This window comes from Brassica napus, chromosome C1 (assembly GCF_020379485.1).
Source record: "Brassica napus cultivar Da-Ae chromosome C1, Da-Ae, whole genome shotgun sequence".
In the NCBI taxonomy this organism is placed as follows: Eukaryota; Viridiplantae; Streptophyta; class Magnoliopsida; order Brassicales; family Brassicaceae; genus Brassica; species Brassica napus.
In genome coordinates, this window is record NC_063444.1 from 16489294 (window position 1) to 16510644 (window position 21351).

Below are 21351 nucleotides of genomic sequence, written 5' to 3' on the forward strand. Positions count from 1 at the left end.
CTACATTGCCTTCATTTTCCCTAACTTACTTTTCTTAAATATTTCCGAGATCTTTACCTTCTTATGTAGCAAGTAACTAATTTACCTATTTTTCCTATACTTTAGATTTATTTTCTCTGGGAGATATCTCTTCATTCAAACCGACATCACAAACGTATTAACCACGAAAGTATCTACATTTCCATATCTCCAATTTTGCGTATAATAGATAGATACTCCCACTTAATAATTGCTACAATCTAGCAATATCTACATATTTAACTCATCGGCATATAGTACCTAGATATTCTTTTCTATAATAACCATCGGCGCCTTATATGTATAGAGCACTTCCTACACTTCTTTTCTACACAAACATTCTTCAAAGTTCACACAAAAATCGATGGCTAACACTCAAGCTTCTGTGTTGGTTAACAAAGTGAAACCGCACAAGGATTCTTGGAAAGTGCACGTCAAGCTACTCTATTCATGGACTCAAAACACAAGTTATGGAGGGGAAACTCTAGAATGTGGTCTTGCTGATCAAACAGTAAGGCGAAATTGTTTAGGGCGGTAAAATTTACGCAAGTTGCAAAAGAACTCAGATGTTTCGTCTTCAACGAAGTCTCCCTATTGGTGAATAGAGATTCATTGAAAACTTCAAGGTTTCAGCTTCTGGTGGTAAATGTTGTTAGAGGGCCTACCAGTTATGAAGACATTAAAACCTTCAATGGTGTTCTATATCCTGAATACAAAGATGCATGTTTTGCTCGTTGGTTATTAGATGAGGATCAAGAGTACATTGACAATATAGTGAGGAGAAGTTTTGAGAGCTTTGGAAGTGATCTGCGACATGTGTTTGTTATGATGCTGAATAATAATACCATATATATGCCAGAAACAGAATGGGAAAATACTTGGCAGATTTTGTCTGAAGATATTGAGCATAATCGTCGGATTTATTTCAACAGACCAGGTTGGAATTATGTATTTTTCTGTTGTGCTAATATCAGAATCTGTTTAAACAAACTTGGACCTAATTTGTGATTACAACCTGTGCTAATTTAGGTTTCAGCTTCTGGTGGTAAATGTTGTTAGAGGGCCTACCAGTTATGAAGACATTAAAACCTTCAATGGTGTTCTATATCCTGAATACAAAGATGCATGTTTTGCTCGTGGGTTATTAGATGAGGATCAAGAGTACATTGACGATATAGTGAGGAGAAGTTTTGAAAGCTTTGGAAGTGATCTGCGACATGTGTTTGTTTTGATTCTGTATAATACCTTATCTGTGCCAGAAACATCATGGGAAATTACTTTGCAGATTTTGTCTGAAGATATTGAGCATAATCGTCGGATTTATTTCAACAGACCAAGTTAGAATTATGTATTTTTCTGTTGTGCTAATTTCAGAATCTGTTCAAACAAACTTGGACCTAATGTGTGATTACAACATGTGCTAATTTAGGTTTTTGATCTTTTTTGTAGAACTTTTGTTAAGTGATGAGGAGAAAATGAAGTTTTCTTTACAAGAAATTGAGAAGCATCTGAGGCAAAATGGGACTTCTCTTGCAAATTTTACTTTTATGCCACAACTTCCTCCTGCTGACGATACTGATTCAAATTTTCTGATATTAGATGAGCGGAGTTATGATCGTCAAGCACTGGTAGAAACTCTTGATAGAGGCGTTCAGAAGATGACAGATGAACAGAGGAAATTTTTTGATGAAATTCTGGATGCCGTGAATGAAGAAAGAGGTGGAATGTTTCTTGTTTACGGATTTGGTGGTACTGGAAAAACTTTACTTTGGAAATTAATATCTGCAGCCATTCGTTCTAAAGGAGATATTGTTCTTAATGTTGCATCAAGTGGAATCGCCTCTTTGTTGTTACAAGGCGGAATGAATGCTCATTCAAGATTTGACATACCACTTAGCCCTGATGAGTTTTCTTCGTGTACTATGGCTTCTGGATCAGATCAAGCTAATTTAGTAAAAGAAGCATCACTCATTATATGGGATGAGACACCTATGATGAGTAAGCATTGTTTTGAAGCTCTAGATAGGAGCATGTATGATATTATGGGGAAGCATAGAACTAAACCTTTTGGTGGGAAGGTTGTAGTGTTTGGAGGTGATTTTCGACAGGTTCTACCTGTAATACATGGAGCTGGAAGGGCTAAAATTGTTTTGGCCGCACTGAACTCTTCTTATCTTTGGGAGCACTGTAAATTCTTCAAACTCACAAAGAACATGCAGTTATTGTCTGGTGATTTGACACCAGAAGAGGCACAAGAACTTAAGGAATTCTCTGAATGAATCTTAAAGGTTGGAGAAGGTAAAATTGCAGAGCCTAACGATGGCGAAACTGAGATCGATATTCCTGAAGAGTTTTTGATTATGGATTCAGATGATCCTATAGAAGCCATAAGCAAAGCTGTGTATGGGGATAATGCTTCGTTACAAGAAAACAAAGAACTTAAATTTTTCCAAGAGAGATATTTTATGTCCTACTAATGAAGATGTCAACATGATAAATGAATACATGTTGGATAAGCTTGATGGTAAGATTCTGTTTTTACTCCTTAACTAACGAAAATCAATTTATTTTTTTGAGGAATTCTGTGTTGATTAAGAATTGTCAGTCCAGGTGAGGAAAAGATCTATATCAGTGCAGATAGTATTGACCCAATAGATACAAATTTCAATTAGTGATGAAGCTCTTGGTCCTGATTTCCTAAACACTATTAAGGTGTCTGGATTACCAAACCACAGTCTTAGACTCAGTGTTGGTTGTCCTGTTATGTTTCTAAGGAATATTGCTCCTACAGAAGGATTAAAGAATGGAACGAGACTGCAGATCACTCAACTAATGGATTTTATGGTTGAGGCTAGAATCATCACTGGAGAAAGAGTTGGGGAGATGGTATATATTCCCAGATTGTTGATAACAACATCAGATACTAGATTGCCTTTTAAAGTGCGCAGACGGAAATTGCTTTTAGCTGTAGCTTTTGCTATAACTATAAACAAAAGCCAAGAACAATCATTATCAGAAGGTTGGCTCTTTCTGCCAAGACCGGTCTTTTCACATGGACAGCTATACGTGGCAATTTCTAGAGTGACGTCAAAGAAAAGTTTAAAAATATTGATTCTGGACAAGGATGGCAAGCCTCAGAAAAAAAACAATGAATGTTGTTTTTAAAGAAATTTTCAACAATCTTGAACAACGGGAGTGATGAGGTATGTCTTTTGAATATTAACTTTCCCTAGACTATTTAATTTGTAACAATTTTACCGTGGATGCAACTATAGTTTGGATTAGCTTATATTCCTCAAATGCATGTTGCTGTAGTCTAAGAAATTTTTTGCTCATTGCAGATTTTATCGCAGCAAGGATATGGACTTTACTTTCAGAAGTTAGCTAGACTGAAATCATTTTCTGTTTTTAGGCACATTGCAATTTATTGCCGAACAACTTCATTCCTATAATAATTCATGTGATTCTATTCAATAAAATTGGGTTTTTTCAATTGCAATCACAAGTATTCAAGATGGCGAGAGAACTTCTTAGAAAGGACTATTGCAATCACAAGTATTCAACGAAAAGTAAGATATACTAGAAGCAGCCATAACCTAAACACTATTGATATAACAGACTTTAATCTCAACTCTAATTTGATCGGATTCTAAATTATATGATTTTATGAACTAATAATATTTACATATCAATGTGACAAACGATGACGGAAAGAAAGCCCGTATATCACTAACCTTCACTTTGTTCTAAAGACTTGATCCACGCTTTGTTCTCTGCCACCGACCAGTTAATAAGCCTCACACCATACTCTCTTCCTCAGTTTCGGTCACATTTTCACATTCTAAGTACGTCTGATACGCAACATTTGAATAAGTCAACAAAATTAGATTAGTACATTTCAGATTTCCTGTAACTATTATAAATGTATAAGCATAACAAAGTAGATGAAAGATCTCGGGATAAAACACATGTAAATCTCTAATGCGATTTGAACTCAAATCAAGTGTGAGAAGTAAAAATTTAATTATTGACAAACCCCCAAAGAATCAAACTGCAAGACGATTTGAACTCAAACATATCTTCAGAACTAAAAAACTGCTCCAAACTTTGTCTAAATGTTGGATTGTTAAACTATAGAAGGTTAACTTACACAATCTCGGAGCCGAATCATAGTATTCTTCAGGTTTTAGGTCACTAAAACCACTGTGATTCTGTACAAGGTGTTTGAGCAATGTAACGTCATCGAGATCTGTAGTATACTCGCCTTGGCGCATCTTCGAGCTGCTGTTCTGTTCTCTGTGGACATATCAGGGTCATGTGGTTAAATAATTGGTCATCAGGCTGATCTTTTCAGATGCATAAAGTCACTGTTTATGAATAAACCTTTGGTGATAGTCTGAACCAACACTGTATTGATGGTCATGGAGAACATATCTGAAGAAGATCAGAATTGATGGACGAGGTTGAAGCTATGAAGACTGTCATGTGGAACAAGTACTTCAGATATTTTCTCGATCTACGAAATATGGACAATCTATATTTGACTTACAGTGAATCTTCGGTTACAAATCTTCGGTTACAAAACAGATTGAAAGAAAAAGATCTAAAAATTAACAAGAGTATAACAAAGAACAGAGGAGAAAGAAGATCTATCATGCTATCTTAAACCATCTTAATTACCAAGTTGAATCTTGATTAAACAGAACCATCTTCACCGATGGAATTTTCGATTTGATATCGTAATGATTTAGGTGAGAAGATGAAAGATCATCTTGCCGAGAGAGAGAGATAGATAGAGAAAACCTTAATTTTTTAGGTTTAACGAGAACTGTTACTATACAATTGGCCACATTATTTAATTTGCTATTATGATCCATTTTGATAACTCCATTATTTATTGGGCCACCAAATTTTTTGTTGGTTTATTATAGTTATTGGTATTTATAGTTTATATATAATACATAGGTAAACATATAGTTCTCTCAAAAATTTTTTGTTAATACTATAGATATGTAATTATTAATTTAAAATAACATTTTTCTATATTAGGGTTACAATATCAAATAAACAATGCAAAATATATATATATATATATATATATATACTAAGGTATTTGTATTTTTTCGTGTTACAAATACATTAAATACAATAACAATCATATGATAGCGAATAATGTGGACCATACTTTATACAACCCAACAATTTCCTATTGGATATAAGTTGATAATAATTAATTTTACAAGTTAAACCAAACACCCGCCCAGCCGGGCGGGTCAAGATCTAGTTATCATTATAGCATATTGAAAATAATTTTATACTAATATATGATTATATACATTTTTACTATATTATAAAAATATATATAATATAAATTAAAATTATGTGAACTATATAGTTCTATGTCAAATATAATTTTTTTTTTAATATTAAAAAATATATGTATGATAAATATAACAAATTTAAATAAAAATAATTAATTTAATGTCAAATTATAAATATTTATCAAATTATAATATTTATCAAATTATAAATATTTATCATATAAATTATAAATATTTATCATATAAATATTTACTCTCTCACCCTCATCATCTTCAAGTAATTACAAAATTGCTATTGTCATCAATACCACAACCACCATGAACAACCAATTTGAAGCTCTTAATGCTCCCAAAATCGATTTACCCTTCTTCTTTTTCCATTCTTGTGAACTAAACACAACATATCTCTCACTTTCTCTCCACAATGAGCTAAAAAACCCAAGATTTTGATTCTAAAATTTTTATGGTTCATAGAGTCATAGAAGCTAACGATTCTGGGTGGGTGACTTTCGTTTGTGATTCTGTGTGCTTGGAGAAACCTTATGTATGCTAAGGAACTTATCTCACCAATTTAAGGTATGACATCAAGTTTTTTCCAGATCTGTTCGTCAGACGACTTACTTGGGAAGTCGTCTGGCTGTAGACGACAAGTAAGTCGTCTGGCTGTAAACGACTTAACTGGAAATCGTCTGGCTGTAGACGACTTACCTGGAAGTCGTCTGGTCAACGCAAAGGTTATTTTTGTAATTGACTTTGAAATCTGTAACCTGAGACGACTGAAAGTTAAGTCGTCTACTATTGTTTGGTTTCAAAAAAATTTCCAAAGAACCTAGACGACTTACATTTCAGTCGTCATAGGTTAGTTTTGCATTTGACTGGATAATTACAGAAGTTTGACTTCCCCAGACGACTTACATTTCAGTCGTCTGTCAAAAATTAAAATAATAATATTTTTTTAAAAGTAAACGACTTACAATTAAGTAGTCATAGGTTAGTTTTGCAATTGAAAAAAAAAACTTCAAGATTTAATTATACACAGACGACTTATAATTCAGTCATCTACCAGACGACTTACTTGTAAGTCGTCGAGGATTTTTTTCCGAGATTCTGGTCAAACCTCGTAAATCCTGGACGACTTACATTTCAGTCGTCTCGTGGACGACTGAATTATAAGTCGTATGTATATAATTAAATCTTGAAGTTTTTTTTTTCAATTGTAAAACTAACCAATGACGACTTAACTGTAAGTCGTCTACTTTAAAAAAAATATTATTATTTTAATTTTCACTAGACGACTGAAATGTAAGTCGTCCAGAAAAGTCAAACTTCTGAAATAATCCAGTCAAATGCAAAACTAACCTATGACGACTGAAATGTAAGTCGTCTAGCTTTTTTGGAGTTTTTTTTAACCAAACAATAGTAGACGACTTATTTTTCAGTCGTCCGAAATAACAGATTTCAAAGTCAATTGCAAAAATAACCTCTGCGTTGACCAGACGACGTATAGTTTAGTCGTCTGGACAACTTAGATTGAAGTCGTCCGCGTCTTCTCCGCTAGTTTTTAAGTCTTCTACGTTAGTTTTTGAATAACTTGTATTTTTAAGAGTGATAAGTAACTTCAAGATATGTAAAACTCATATTTACAAAATATGTTTTCTCCCTTAGTTTGACTAAATTTGACTAAGTTTTTCAACGCAAACTTATAAAAAAATATGATATGCTTTGACTAGTTACTATTGTTTGTTTCTATCTCTTAAGTATTATTGTTATAGACAATAATGATGACTATTGTTATGAGTTGGAAGAAGGGTTAAATGCTTCTTAAAATGTTGTATCAATATGAAGCTACCAACATTCTTGTTTATTAAGATGAGAAAAGGCCATTGGAGTTTATTATTGCATATGAGAGATCCAAAGATAAGAAAAAGGCTACTGAAGTCTATTATTTCAATGATTTGTAAATGTGTAAACACATTGTTAGCACATTTAATACATCTTGGAAAACATTATTACTGATTTTACAAAAAATTCACAACTAAAAGAGTAGACATGTAATTCACAAAACAGACCACAAACAAAACTATTATAGATCATTCCTCTACAAAGACAAGCTTGGACTCCACTTGAGTAGACAAGACCAGCCGACTTTTAAGAAGTCCAGACGACTTCCAGGAAGTTCAGACGACTTTGTCAGAAGACTTTTAGGAAGTTCAGACGACTTTACAGGAAGTCCAGACGACTTTACAGGAAGTCCAGACAACTTTTAAGAAGTCCAGACGACTTTCAGACGACTTCCGGACGACTTCCAGACGACTTCCAGACGACTTCCAGATGACTTTCAGACGACTTCCAGACGACTTCCAGACGACTAACAAGTAAGTCGTCCCAGAAGTCTTCCAGATCTGAAAAACCTGCATATTAAATCCAGATCTGAAAAACCTGCATATTCAAAAACGTTCAAATGGCTTGAAAACAGAAAAATGAGTGGAAGATTAGATAAATCTACCTTTACAGAACACACAAAAATACATATCTAAAAATAATAGATCTACCTTTAAATTAGTGGAAGATGAGTACTATCTAATTAAAAACCTGCAAAAAAGATAGATTAGTAAGAAAGACATGAGACAAAACTGAAAAATTCATATAAAGTTTGGTGTTTTTAAGTCAAAGAGATTAGAGTGGGTTTGGAGAGTTTTAGTTTGGGAAAAAAGTAAGAACTTTATACAACAAGAAGTTACCAAATGAAGAAAAATCAGACATAAGAACTTACCAAAACGCTCAGAAAAATCCAGACGACTTCCTGGAAGTCCAGACGACTACCTGGAAGTCCAGACGACTTCCTGGAAGTAAAAACGACTTCCTGGAAGTCCAGACGACTTCCTGGAAGTCCAGACGACTTTGTCAGAAGACTTCCAAGAAGTCCAGACGACTTTGTCAGAAGACTTCCAAGAAGTCCAGACGACTTCCAGACGACTAACAAGTAAGTCGTCTCAAAAGTCTTCCAGATCTGAAAAACTTGCATATCAAATCCAGATGTGAAAAACCTGCATATCCAAAAACGTTCAAATGACTTAAAAATAGAGAAAATGAGTGGAAAATTAGATAAATCTACATTTATAGAACACACAAAAATACATATCTAAAATTAATAGATCTACCTTTAAATTAGTGGAAGATGAGTACCATTTGATTAAAAACCTGCAAAAGAGATAGATTAGTAAGAAATACATGAGACAAAACTAAAAAATTCATATAAAGTTTGGTGTTTTCAATTCAAAGAGATTAGAGAGAGGTTGGAGAGTTTTAGAATGATGAACATTACATTTTTGTTGCAGCCATTTGAGAGGAGGAGAGAGAATGTGTAAATTTTTCTTTATATAGGGAGACAAAAAATCCAATTAGGTTAAATATTTTTGACTCAGACGACTTCCTAGACGACTTACATTTCAGTCGTCTATTGAAGAAATTAAAACAGACTACTTACATGTAAGTCGTCTAGAAGAGTTTAATATTTTTAGTGGGAAATTAAATATTTTTAGCGGGAAACTAAAATAGAAGACTTTCCAGACGACTTACAAGTAAGTCGTCTGGTTTAAATTATTTAAGCGGGAAAATAATTTTTTTAAAAAAATTTAGGCGGGAATATTTGGACGACTTACATGTAAGTCGTCTGTTTTAATTTCTTCACCAGACGACTGAAATGTAAGTCATCCGAGTAAAATGATCCGGTTAGGTTAAAACGTACATTGGTAAAATTAAAGGTTCGGTACGATGTGGACGACTGAAATATACGTCGTCCGGGTAAATTATTCAACAGACGACTGAAATATAAGTCGTCCACACCCTAAACATAATCCCTAAACTTATTTATCTAATTAAGCACTTCATAAAACCAAATCAAACTTGAAAAGTGTTTACTATACACAGAAATAAACACATATAGGTGAAAACTAATTTTTGAAAAAAACATTTTAGTTTTCCAAAATCTAACCCTAACAATACATACAATACTACAACATATGTTTGCCAAACTCCTAAACCAAAGTATTTCATGATTCACTACTTCCACTCATATATCTTCAAAACAAATCAATTTTATCATATCTTAATTTATATCACTTAAAACTGTTTATAATTACTTGATTTTAATTTTTCACGCATCAAAATATTTTTTTACAAGATTTATAAATTATTTTTAAAATAAACTGGTACCAGACGACTTACACTTCAGTCGTCCAGACGACTTCCAACATCTCAGACGACTCAGACGATTTACTGGGGCTATATTCGTAAAAATGGCTTCTGTTCTTTTGTTTGGTCACAAGGGGTTGAGCTGTAATTTCACTAGGCTTTTAGGTTAGTTTTGCATTTGATTCAAGTTTGAGTATAGGTTTGGGATTAAAATCAAGTTGTGGATTAGTTTTGGAAAAAACCCCTATGAATTATTATAAATTTCAAATCCTTTCTTAAAGCCATATATGATTTGATCAAGGTACGGAAACAGACAATGTATAGCTGTTTAGTTGAAATTATAGTTTTATACCGATTTACAGTTCCGATAAATCTCCCTTTACTCTCGAAAAGTATGAAAATGATTTGGTTTGCTAATTTTGATTTTGTAATAGCTCTTCGTTTCTATGCAGATTAACTTCAATAAAACAGTTTCTTTTTGGAATCGAACTTCTGGGGCTGATAATTCCCTTTCCGCCTGCAATGGAGGCGGTGGAGGCTGGTCCAATTAATTACTGGAGGTAGGCTCAGGAATATGAGGAAGCGCAGCCCTCTAAAGTGGGCGTGTCAGAAAAAGAAACTATGGCTACAAGTGATGGAATATTTGCTAGTCCCAAAACTGTGCCGACCGAGTTGGATGGCTCTGTGAGAACGGCAGATGGTTTATCTAATCTACGTTTCTGCCACTGAAATAAAACGAATAGACAAAAGGACCACAGTGGTGCAGAATTGCCTAAAAAAATTATATATGTAGTTTTCGAGCCAGAAGTTGGGTCAAAATTTGACACCCATATTGAAAGTGAACAGATTACGAAAACAACAAACGATGAGGGTATCAAGTGAACAGATTATGTACACTGTCTATAGCAAACTGTTTGTTGGTTGTGTTCCTTTTGTAAGGGAGATAAATTTTCTCTATGTAGGTTTTCAAGGAAGGGCCTGAACTAAGAGTTGTGTGGTACTCTGACAATGTATTGAGCATAGAGAATGGGAAAGCTTACGTGCTGTTCAATGACCTTTCTATAGAACAAGGTTTGCTAGTTTACCACATAATTTTTTTATGTTGTCCTTGTAGGGATCCGCATTTTGTAGTTCGAATGAGATCCATTTAATCGTTCCTTTTCATCAACAAATCTTACAAACTGCTCCAAGTATATGATAAATCTGTAACCTTATGTAATCACCTTGTTATATGCATTAATTGTCCTGAAAGGATGCAGAACTAATTACTGAAACTTCTACGAAGAGGCTCCAAAATTGATTACTGAAACTTCTACGAAGAGGCTCCACTTTATTCGTTTATCCATGTATTTTATTTTATTTTATCAGGAACAGATATCTAAAGGAGTGGGTAGCACTCAAAGGTGACTGTGATGAGGCTCCGAAATTATATAATAATTTGGTTCACTACTCACTATTCTATTTTTATTTTTCGCCTTTTTTTAGATGTTATCGGTCAGATTGTCGAGTATAGTCATGTGGAAATCGTGTCTGTTAATGGAAAAGACACTGAAAAGATAACGGTTGAGCTGCGTAATGAAAAGTAAGTTGTACTCTTTCATGATGTCTACCATGTTTACATTATGGATACAAATGTATATATTTAGCAAAGTCTGATTCATGTTTCTGGTTACATTTCAGTGATGTTAGGCTTACAATTGTTTTGTGGGGAAAGTTTGCAATGAATGTAAGCGATGCTATTCAACTTCGTGCTGACCATGCTGTCGTTTGTGTTCTGAGGTTTGGCAAGATCAAAGTTTGGAAAGGTAGTTATAAAGTTTGATTTTTATGTTGCATATATACTGAACCAATTTCCAAATTATGTATCATCTTACATATTTTTTTGTTTGTATTTTTTGTAGAGGATCTAAGTGTATCAAATGCATACAATGTGTCTGACATTGCGATTAATCCCTCTATGAATGAGGTCCAAGCATTTCTTGCATTGTAAGTAATATATTGTTTAATATGATAAACTTTCGATACTAAATATTTTTTCTACTTAGAATTAGCCATCTGTTCCTTTATTTGCATATATATTATTTATTCCAATAACCAAAAATTGCTTGGTATTAAATAGGTTACCAAAAGATGGTTTGCCTTTGGCAATCGTGGAGGCCAAGGCTCTTCCAATGGTTTCTATGATTTCAGAGAAGGAAGACTTTTTCATTCATACACCAAGGAAGACAATATCTGAGGTGTTGGAGAGCAGACAGGTTTGAATGATATTTCCATTGTTTTTACATAGTAATTTTCGTAATTACAGGCATCTGACACATAATTAGCACATTTGCAGACTGAGAGATGTATTGTTATGTGTACTATAGCAGCCATTGAATCAGATATGGGTTGGTTCTATTTGAGTTGCAAAGTATGCTCTAAGAAAGTTCAAACCGTGCCTAATGACAATGATGATGGTGGGTTCAAGTACTTTTGTACCAAGTGTAAGGTTTACACTCCTAAGATGTTGCCAAGGTAAAAGAATTATGTGTCATTATATATTTTTTACAAAGTTACACTGTCAGATCTACGCTTAGATTTGTATTTAATTATTAAATTGATATTATCTAGGTACAAGTTGCATTTGGTAGTGCTTGATAATACAAGCAACACCAAATTTCTCCTATTTGATAATCTTGGGCTCCAGTTACTCAATCAACCTTGCATTGAATTAACTGGAAAGGTTACCGATGAGGTTTGTTACTTCACTATTGTTTAAGTCTTGATAAATTTTTGATATCTGGCCTCCTATTTTAAACTCATGTTTTTTTTTATATTTTGAACTGTTCTAGGTCCAGAATCCTGATGCTTTGCCAATCGCCCTGACTAACTTGGTTGGTAAGACCTATCTATTCAAGATAGTAATCGAGAAGGAGAACTATCTTTACAAGCACGACACCTACAAGGTTCTCAAGATTATCACCAATGCTGATATGATAAATGAGTTTGATGTGAACCATTATCCTTCGGTATGATAATATATTCATATAAGTTAGTGCGTACTTTTAAAGTCATAGTATTCTCTAACTAAATTTTTATGTCCAGGGGAGTGAGAGCACTGTATGCCCACAATTTTCAAATGTTTCTGAAGCACCAGAGGTTAATTTTAATTCGTTCTCTTTTATATTATGAAGATATGTAGAAGACTAATATATATATACATGTTTTCAGGGCTCTATGATGATACTTGGTAGTTCCTCTCAAGTGTCGGAATCAAACAGTCTGACTCCTGCGAAACGTAGTGGAACCCCAATCATGAATTTGGAGGAAAGCTTTGATCAGAATAGTGTCACAAAGACAAACACTGCAGTTAGGATCAAGAAGGAGAAGATAGAAAAAAGTGGCTGAAGAGGTTTTTAAGAAGATGTTGCAGTGGAAGAGGCTTCTTTTATTTTGATTATTGAGGAATGTTTTCGTTTTGAATTTTTTTATGCTTTTTTATGTTTTCGTGTTTTTCGTTTCCTACATTTTCTATTGTTTCTGGTTTTTTATATTAATATGAAGCCTTTTTATTAATTTTACAACCTACTCTTCATTATTTATACTAATAGCCTACTTTGTGCAATCGTATATAAGTTTACATACCTCAATAAGGCGTGTACTCCAACTAATATAATAGTTCAGATTGTTAGTTTATTAGTAGGATGATATTTGAAGCCTATATATATGTGACAAATATGTACCTTCAAAGAAGTATTTTTCCAACGGTATAGTATCCATTGTTTCCCATTTTCTTGGCTCCATAAACTGCAAACAATCGACATCAAATAACGTTAACTAACTATATACGTAATCTTATGACGGTGAAATAATCACATATACTGCAGAAACGTAATTCAATTTGCGATCCTGTGATTCTACCATGGTTATAAATACCATATATTGGATTGATTAAACATTGCTATATAATTGATCAACTTTCTAAAATTAAACCTGCATATTGCAAGGCAATTATTGAGGTCTGACTATTGTAAACAAAATTCTAGGATAATTATTTTCTATTAGTTTTTCCTTTGATCTATAACCAAAATAATCTACAATCCACAGCCCCAGAAGCTTGAAGGAAGATGAACAACGGCAAACGTTCTCTTCAATCAGAAAATCCTGATGTCAATCGAAATACGAAGAAAAGAAGAAAAAGTAAGCGATAAAAACTTATCATATATTTATGCTTTCAAAATTTTAGATACAGCGATTATACTAAAAAAATTCACTTTGTAGATGTGATAACCCTTGAAGATGTGAGACACGGATTCATGTCTCTGAATCCTAACTCAACTCCTCTAGGAGAGATAACTAATTCAACTTATTCACAAAGTAAAGATGCAAGAACACATAGACTGGAAATAAGGCGGATGAAAAAATCTTGTGGAAAAGTTGTTAAGAGACCCGACGTCACAGCTCCTTCTACGCTGAATCCCATATCTACTAGAATTGACTCACAATCCAGTATTATTCTTAACCCTCAAAGCCAAGCAGAAGGTAATTCATTGTCATTATCTGATGAAGTTCAATAACAGAGATGTCTACAAACTAAAAATAATTAGTTTAGTTTCTGACGTGTTATAACACAAAATTATAATAGGGAGTTCATTGGGGAATAATGACGCTACTCCTCAGACAACTACATTGGGGTCTACTGGATTTCAGTCTCAGACCAGTCAAAATCATGACCCTCACAGCCATGTTAAAGGTAATTCATTGTCAAGATCGGTATTCATTGTCATTATGTTAACGACAAAAAGACGTCGAACTAATATGAAAGTGTGTCAAACCAAACATTCTGCTCAATTCAACAGATAAAACTATGTATCCTCCAAAGAAAATAGCTAAAAGGGATTTTCCAAAAAGTCATTTTCCAGGGAGTTCAGTTGGTAAGAAAGGTGACGTCCCAAGTCAATCTTATGCAAATCCTATATCTACGGCATTGCATTCTCAAACCAGTCAAATTCTTAACCCTCACAGTCAAGTAAAAGGTAATATAATCCATTGTTACTATGGTATTGTATGCATATTATGAGAATACATGAACTAATTACTATCACTTTGTTTAGAAGCAAACATTCAGGTGAATTCAACTCCACAAACATCGATTCCTCCAAAGAAAAGAGCGGATGGTGAAACCCGAAATTGTAAAATAGGTGGTTCATTTGTTAAGAGTAGTGACGTACGAAGTAATTCTATTGCAAATTCCATATCTACTGGAAAACAATGCCAAACAAAACAACTTCTTCACCGTCGCAGTCAAGTTAAAGGTAAGCCTTAAGATTGAGCTGTAAAGAATTTTGAGATCAACGTATTTACCTAAAACCTAGCTAATATCAAATATTTTTTCAGCAAACATTCTGGTTAATTCAACAGAGCATATTTCATACCCTCCAAAGAAAATGGCTAAATCAACAGATACTGCTCAAGTTGATTCAGATGAGTCAGGTATAAACCTTAAAAATGTATCTATATAGAAATATTGGCCATACTCTTAGAACTCTGATACGGACACTTTCTTATGATGAAAAACTAATTATAAAGTAATATTCATGGCTATTCAATTGTCAGATTCTGGTTCTGAATTATGGGATTGCACTAGCAGCGATGACGATGACAACCAATCTGACTCAGATACATTTGAGGATGATCATGCTAAAAGGATTGAAAGGCAAGCACGAATCAATATGGTTGCAAATCGTTTTGCACAGGTGTTTGGTTGTTTGACAAACAAAGATTCACCTGTAGTTGACGTACCCGTGGTATCTAGAGCAAAAGAAGAAGGTAATTCACATGATAGCATATAAGTTTTTCAAACATATACTATTTAAGTTTTGGTATGAATAGAAATATTAATAAATGCATCTGTGATAATTGGCCACAGAGGACTATAAAGATGATGGTGATCTAACAAGACAATGTCTGAAATGTGGAGCTCTCTTTTGGTACAATGAAAGGGTGAGTAAGAGTAGAAATGCAAGAACTCCTGTGTTCACCATGTGTTGCATGAGAGGAAAAGTCCAACTTCCCCAACTAAAAGAACCACCTGAATTACTTCGTCGGCTGCTTACAAATGATGATTCGATGAGTAAGCACTTTCGTGATAATATCAGACCCATAAACATGATGTTTTCCTTTACATCTCTTGGTGGAAAGATTGATAACTCAATTAACAAGGGTCAAGGTCCTAAAGTGTTCAAACTACATGGTGAGAATTATCATTTGATAGGGAGTTTGAAACCTCCGCCTGACCACCCTGCAAAGTTCTCTCAGTTATATATTCATGACACGGAAAATGAAGTTCAAAACAGAATAGCTGCACTGAGGTAAATTTTGCAGCGTGTCTATAAGATTGTATTTACAGAAACTAAATATATATTTTAAGGATTTTGGAGTTTTAATATTAATATTTGTACGGCTATATTTTATGCAGTGGGAATTCTGAAAAAAGCAAAATAAGAGAAGACTTGGTCGAGGCTATCATGAATATGTTAAGAATCTCTAATGTTCATGTCAAGACCTTTCGTAATGCAATGGACAGGTTTAATGCTGAAGATGAATGTCAAGAGCTCAGTTTGGTCTTAATTCACAATCGTCTAAAAGATGGACGTGTTTACAATCTCCCGACTTCTTCAGAAGTAGCGGCTTTGGTGGTTGGTGATTTTCAGTTAGACATGGATAAACGTGATATTATTCTGGAAAAATATTCGGGAAAACTGAAAAGAATCAACGAGCTGCATCCTTGCTATCTGCCTCTTCAGTATCCATTGATATTCCCATATGGAGAAGATGGATTTCGATTAGGGATTCAAAATGGTTTCACCGGTAACGGCAAAAGGAAAAAGCATAATATCAGTATGAGGGAATTTTTCGCATACAGGATTCAAATCCGGAATTCTGGTTCGCAAGTCCTTCTTCTATCCAGACGTTTGTTGCAGCAGTTTTTGGTAGATGCTTATACAATGATCGAGACACACCGTCTACGGTACATTAGGAAAAATCAGGCTAATCTACGGACACTGAAGTTCAGTAAGTTTGTTGCTGCTGCGAACGACGGTAATACAACTTTGCCTATTGAGGGTAACCGAATTATCATTCCCTCATCCTTCACAGGCGGTCCAAGATATATGCATCAGATGTATTTGGATGCTATGACTATCTGCAAATACTTTGGGTTTCCAGATCTCTTCATAACTTTCACATGTAATCCTAAATGGCCTGAGCTGTCTAGGTATTTTCGGAAATACAATCTCAGGTCCGAGGACAGACCTGAACTGTGTTGTAGATTGTTCAAAGTAAAGCTGGATTGCTTGATGGAGGATCTAACCAAAAAACATTTGCTTGGCAAGACAGTGTCAGGTATGTTAATAAGTTTGATTATTTCATATGAGATGTAATTTTAACTTTTGCTATTGGATTTCTAATTTTTCTCTTTCTTGCAGCACTTTATACTATCGAGTTCCAGAAGCGTGGGCTCCCACATGCTCATATTCTTTTGTTCATGGATTCAAAAGACAAATTTCCTAATGCCGAGGATATCGACCGCATTATTTCAGCCGAAATTCCTGAAAAAACCCAAGAACCCAAACTGTATGAGGTTGTAAAGGACATGATGATTCATGGACCATGTGGTGTTGTCAACAAAAAATCTCCGTGCATGCAAGATGGGAAGTGTAGCAAATTTTTCCCCAGAAAACATGTTGAGAAAACTACTGTGGATGGTCAAGGTTACCCTGTTTACAGGAGAAGAGAAGATGGGGCTTTTGTTGAGAAGAAAGAAATTCAGTTAGACAATCGGTTTGTTGTGCCTTACAACAAGAGTTTACTACTTCGGTATAATGCTCATATTAATGTGGAATGGTGCAATCAGACCCGGTCAATTAAGTACTTATTTAAGTATATCAACAAAGGTAATGACCGTATTACAGCAACAGTTACTCAAAAGTCGAGCACGACCGAGGCTACTGGAGCTGAGACACGTGAAATAAATAACCCAAGAGGAGAAGGTGAAACTACTATGGATGAAGGTGCTGAAGCCGTAGTTGATGAAATAAAAAATTATTTTGAAGCGAGGTTAGCAAAACTATTATGTATTATTACTTTTTGTTTGTTTTTCCTCATATATGAATGTGGCATCGATTCAACTATGAATTATAAATATTTTAGGTACATCTCTGCTTGTGAGTCGTCTTGGAGGATCCTTGCCTTTCCCACCCATTACCGATCAACACCTGTAGAAAATCTTACATTCCATCTAGAAGGAGAGCAACCTGTTATTTACAAGGAAGGAGATTCTGTGGAAAGTGTTTTGGCTCGTGTGCAGAATTCAAAGACAATGTTTTTAGCTTGGTTTTATTGTTGTGAACGATACCCTGAAGCAAGAGATTTGACCTATGCAGAACTTCCAACAAGATTCGTATATGATGGAAAACAAAAAGAATGGAATCCAAGGAAGAAAGGTTTTGCAATTGGGAGATTAGCTCCAGTTTCCCCAAGTTCTGGTCAGAAATATTTTCTGAGGGTTTTGTTGAACAAGGTTAGAGGTCCACGGTGTTATGATGATATAAAAACAGTAGAAGGGATAGTTCACCCAAGCTACGAGGATGCATGTTACAAGCTGGGTTTGTTGGACGATGATAAAGAATATATTGAAGACTGAAAGAATGTTCTTTTTGGGCGTCCAGTGATTATGTCCGCAAACTGTTTGGGAACATGTTGTTATCCGGTTGTTTATCTACGCCTAAGTTGGTCTGGGAAGCAACCACTGACATCCTATCTGAATATATTCTCTACACTGAGCGTAAGAAGCGTCATAACCCAGGTAAGAAATTGCATTTAATCGAACTTATATTTAATTTTATGGATTACTTGAAATCCTAATAAAAAGGAATTTTTTTTAGGTCTCATAATGACCGAAGAAGAAATTTTGAATTGTACTTTGGTCATGATTGAAAATATCTTGCAAAGTAAGAATAGTTCTTTGGCTAACTGGGAGTCAATGCCAAAACCCATTCATACTTCTCAGGTTTATGACGACAATCAGTTATTACATCAGGAACTTAATTACGACAGAGACGAACTGCAGATTAAGCACGATGAATGGCTTCGTATGCTGACAGATGAGCAAAAGTCAGTGTATGATGAGATTATAGGAGCTGTCATGGGGAAGAAAGGTGGTGTCTTTTTCGTGTATGGTTTTGGAGGTACAGGGAAAACATTTTTGTGGAATATTCTTTCAGCTGCCATTCGATCTAGAGGTGATGTTGTCCTTAATGTTGCATCTAGCGGTATCGCCTCCTTATTGTTACCAGGAGGGAGAACAGCTCATTCACGGTTTGGAATTCCTCTAAATCCTGATGAGTTTTCTACATGCAATATAGAGCCTGGAAGCCATCGGTCTGAATTAATATCTAGAGCTTCTCTTATTATTTGGGACGAAGCACCAATGATGAGTAAGCATTGCTTTGAGGCTCTTGATCGAACTATGTGTGATATTATGAACACCACAGATGACAAACCATTTGGAGGTAAAACCGTTGTTTTCGGTGGTGATTTCAGGCAGATACTACCAGTCATTCCTAGGGGAAATCGAGCTGATATTGTAATGGCTGCTCTGAATTCTTCATATTTGTGGAAGTATTGCAAAGTTTTGCAGCTGACAAAAAATATGAGACTGTTTTCAGAGACAGATGTTCATGAAGCCGAGGAGATTAAGGCTTTTTCAAAATGGATTTTGGACTTGGGAGATGGAAAGATCAATGAGCCAAACAATGGGGAAACTTTGATAGATATTCCGAAAGATCTTTTGATTACTCAGTGCAGTGAACCAATTGAGTCAATAGTTTCGGAAGTTTATGGGGACACATTCAAGGACTCTAATGATCCAATATTTTTTCAAGAAAGAGCCATATTATGTCCCACCAACCAAGATGTTGATGTTATAAACAACTACATGCTTGATCATCTAACAGGTATCTATTGTTTGTGTTACCCAATATTAATTTTGCATCTAATTACTCCCTTTCATTTTTTCTATGTTCATATTATATGTATTTGTATTTTCAGGTGACGAAAGGATTTATTTAAGCTCAGACAGCGTTGATCCATCTGATTTGAACTCCAAAGATGACTCTGTTTTCTCTCCCAAATTTTTGAATAGTATTAAGACGTCCGGGTTGCCTAATCATTCTCTAAGGTTGAGAATTGGTACACCGGTGATGTTATTGAGGAATATTGATCCTGATGTTGGGTTATGCAACGGGACGCGGTTGCAGATAACTCAATTGGCTAATCATATTATTGGAGCAAGAGTCATTACAGGGAAACGTGTTGGGGAGAAAGTCTTTTTACACCGTATTCTAATAACACCTACAGATACGAAGCTGCCATTCAAAATGAGGCGGAGGCAATTTCCCTTGAAAGTTGCATTTGCGATGACAATAAACAAGAGCCAGGGTCAAACACTTGCAAATGTTGGTTTGTATCTACCTAGACCAGTGTTTTCACATGGACAATTGTATGTTGCTGTTTCTAGGGTCAAGTCTAGGAAAGGGTTGAAGATTCTTATAACCGACACCGATGCCAAGCCACAAGATTCAACCATGAATGTTGTATTCAAAGAAGTTTTCCAGAATCTGTTTGACTATCACGATGATGTGTAGTTTCGGCCGTAGTCAAACAATTCAGCATTGTGTTGTTGAGGTATGTATAACTTAGTTGCTTGCATGGATGTATATTCAGTTTTTCATTGCCGTAAAATAAATGTTTATCTCGTGACATGGGTTGCAGATAAAAGAAGCGGAAGCAAGGGCTACATAACCTTATCAGCTAAGAAGGGTATAACCTTCATAAGTTTGTGTTTTTATAGACCCAAGGTTTCAGATATATTTTTAGTTTAAGAGCAACGTTTATAAGATTACTATGAAATATAACACTATATAACATTGCAAGAAATGAAGTTCTAATGCTATCCGATGACCTAACGATCGGAGAACCAAATAACGAATTCCGTACTCTGTATCTATCAAATTTTCTAATCAGTCTTTATCTTTTCAAGCAAACATATTCAGTTATGAAAAATAAGTCTATATTTCATGCATTTTGAACATTCCATATTATCTAGAGGTTAACATTAAACAAGAGCCGATGAAGGTACTAACCTTTTTGTTTTAGCTTTAGAATTCGAAGTTCGTTATCTTCTAGCTGATTGTTTGGTGATTCAAATTCTTGTAGTTTTCTCCAACCTGATATATAATATAAAACACACATTGCTTTAATTAATTTTCTCCAGCTAAATATCAAACAGATGGTTAATTTTCCAAATTCAAAAAGCATAATTTCAAAAGTATTCTGACCATCTTAGTCAATTTACGTATAGCAAACCTATTCAGTTATGAACAATACGACTCTACTTGCCTCATTTTATTACATTTGTAAGCATGAAGAGGCTTATAGTCATCGACTGTACCGCGAGTTATTATTTACGTACACTGGGCTATGTAATTTGATAATCATGAGTCCAACTATAGCAAATTTTGAAGTACATAGACGAAAGTTTAGAAACTTATCTTATTAACCGTGACATAGCTTCGTTTCCTTTTATGTAAAGGTTTTCCAACTATCTTTTAAATTTATTCCCTGTAAAAAAAAATATTATCAATTATACAAAAAATGAACTGTAAATGCAATAAAATGTCTATAAAGTAAGTAAAATATATATTTATATAAATCGAATGTTGCATTACTAAGTTCAAATCTTATCTTACTGCGCTCTTCTCCAAGGGTGATCCCTTTT

General features: G+C 34.6%; 2 protein-coding genes and 1 long non-coding RNA gene across 3 annotated transcripts; 2 read left to right on the forward strand and 1 right to left on the reverse strand.

The window, feature by feature from the left end:
- Positions 1–3599: 3599 nt before the first annotated feature.
- On the reverse strand, positions 3600–5351 carry LOC125580896. Its single transcript, XR_007318612.1, has 2 exons — positions 4699–5351; positions 3600–4496 (listed from the first exon to the last, which is right to left on the reverse strand). It is a non-coding gene; the product is annotated as an uncharacterized LOC125580896 (long non-coding RNA).
- Positions 5352–14959: 9608 nt separating this feature from the next.
- LOC106378219 lies at positions 14960–18216 on the forward strand. The gene is made up of 7 exons (XM_013818381.2): positions 14960–15005; positions 15129–15341; positions 15442–15515; positions 15714–15883; positions 15991–16916; positions 17000–17630; positions 17724–18216. The coding sequence occupies exons 1-7, from the start codon at positions 14960–14962 to the stop codon at positions 18214–18216; spliced, it is 2553 nt and encodes an 850-aa protein (XP_013673835.2).
- Positions 18217–18555: 339 nt separating this feature from the next.
- On the forward strand, positions 18556–20218 carry LOC106378220 (ATP-dependent DNA helicase PIF1-like). The gene is made up of 2 exons (XM_013818382.1): positions 18556–19528; positions 19623–20218. The coding sequence occupies exons 1-2, from the start codon at positions 18556–18558 to the stop codon at positions 20216–20218; spliced, it is 1569 nt and encodes a 522-aa protein (XP_013673836.1).
- The last annotated feature ends 1133 nt before the right edge of the window (positions 20219–21351 follow it).

Excerpts from the sequence above, each read along its gene's own strand:
- LOC106378219 (XM_013818381.2), top strand. The coding sequence starts at position 14,960 with ATGGCTAAATCAACAGATACTGCTCAAGTTGATTCAGATGAGTCAG. Across the intron at positions 15,516-15,713 it reads TCTTTTGGTACAATGAAAGG|ATTGATAACTCAATTAACAA; the intron begins GTGAGTAAGAGT and ends CTTGGTGGAAAG. Across the intron at positions 15,884-15,990 it reads AACAGAATAGCTGCACTGAG|TGGGAATTCTGAAAAAAGCA; the intron begins GTAAATTTTGCA and ends TATTTTATGCAG.
- LOC106378220 (XM_013818382.1), top strand. The coding sequence starts at position 18,556 with ATGCCAAAACCCATTCATACTTCTCAGGTTTATGACGACAATCAGTTA. Across the intron at positions 19,529-19,622 it reads CATGCTTGATCATCTAACAG|GTGACGAAAGGATTTATTTA; the intron begins GTATCTATTGTT and ends TTGTATTTTCAG.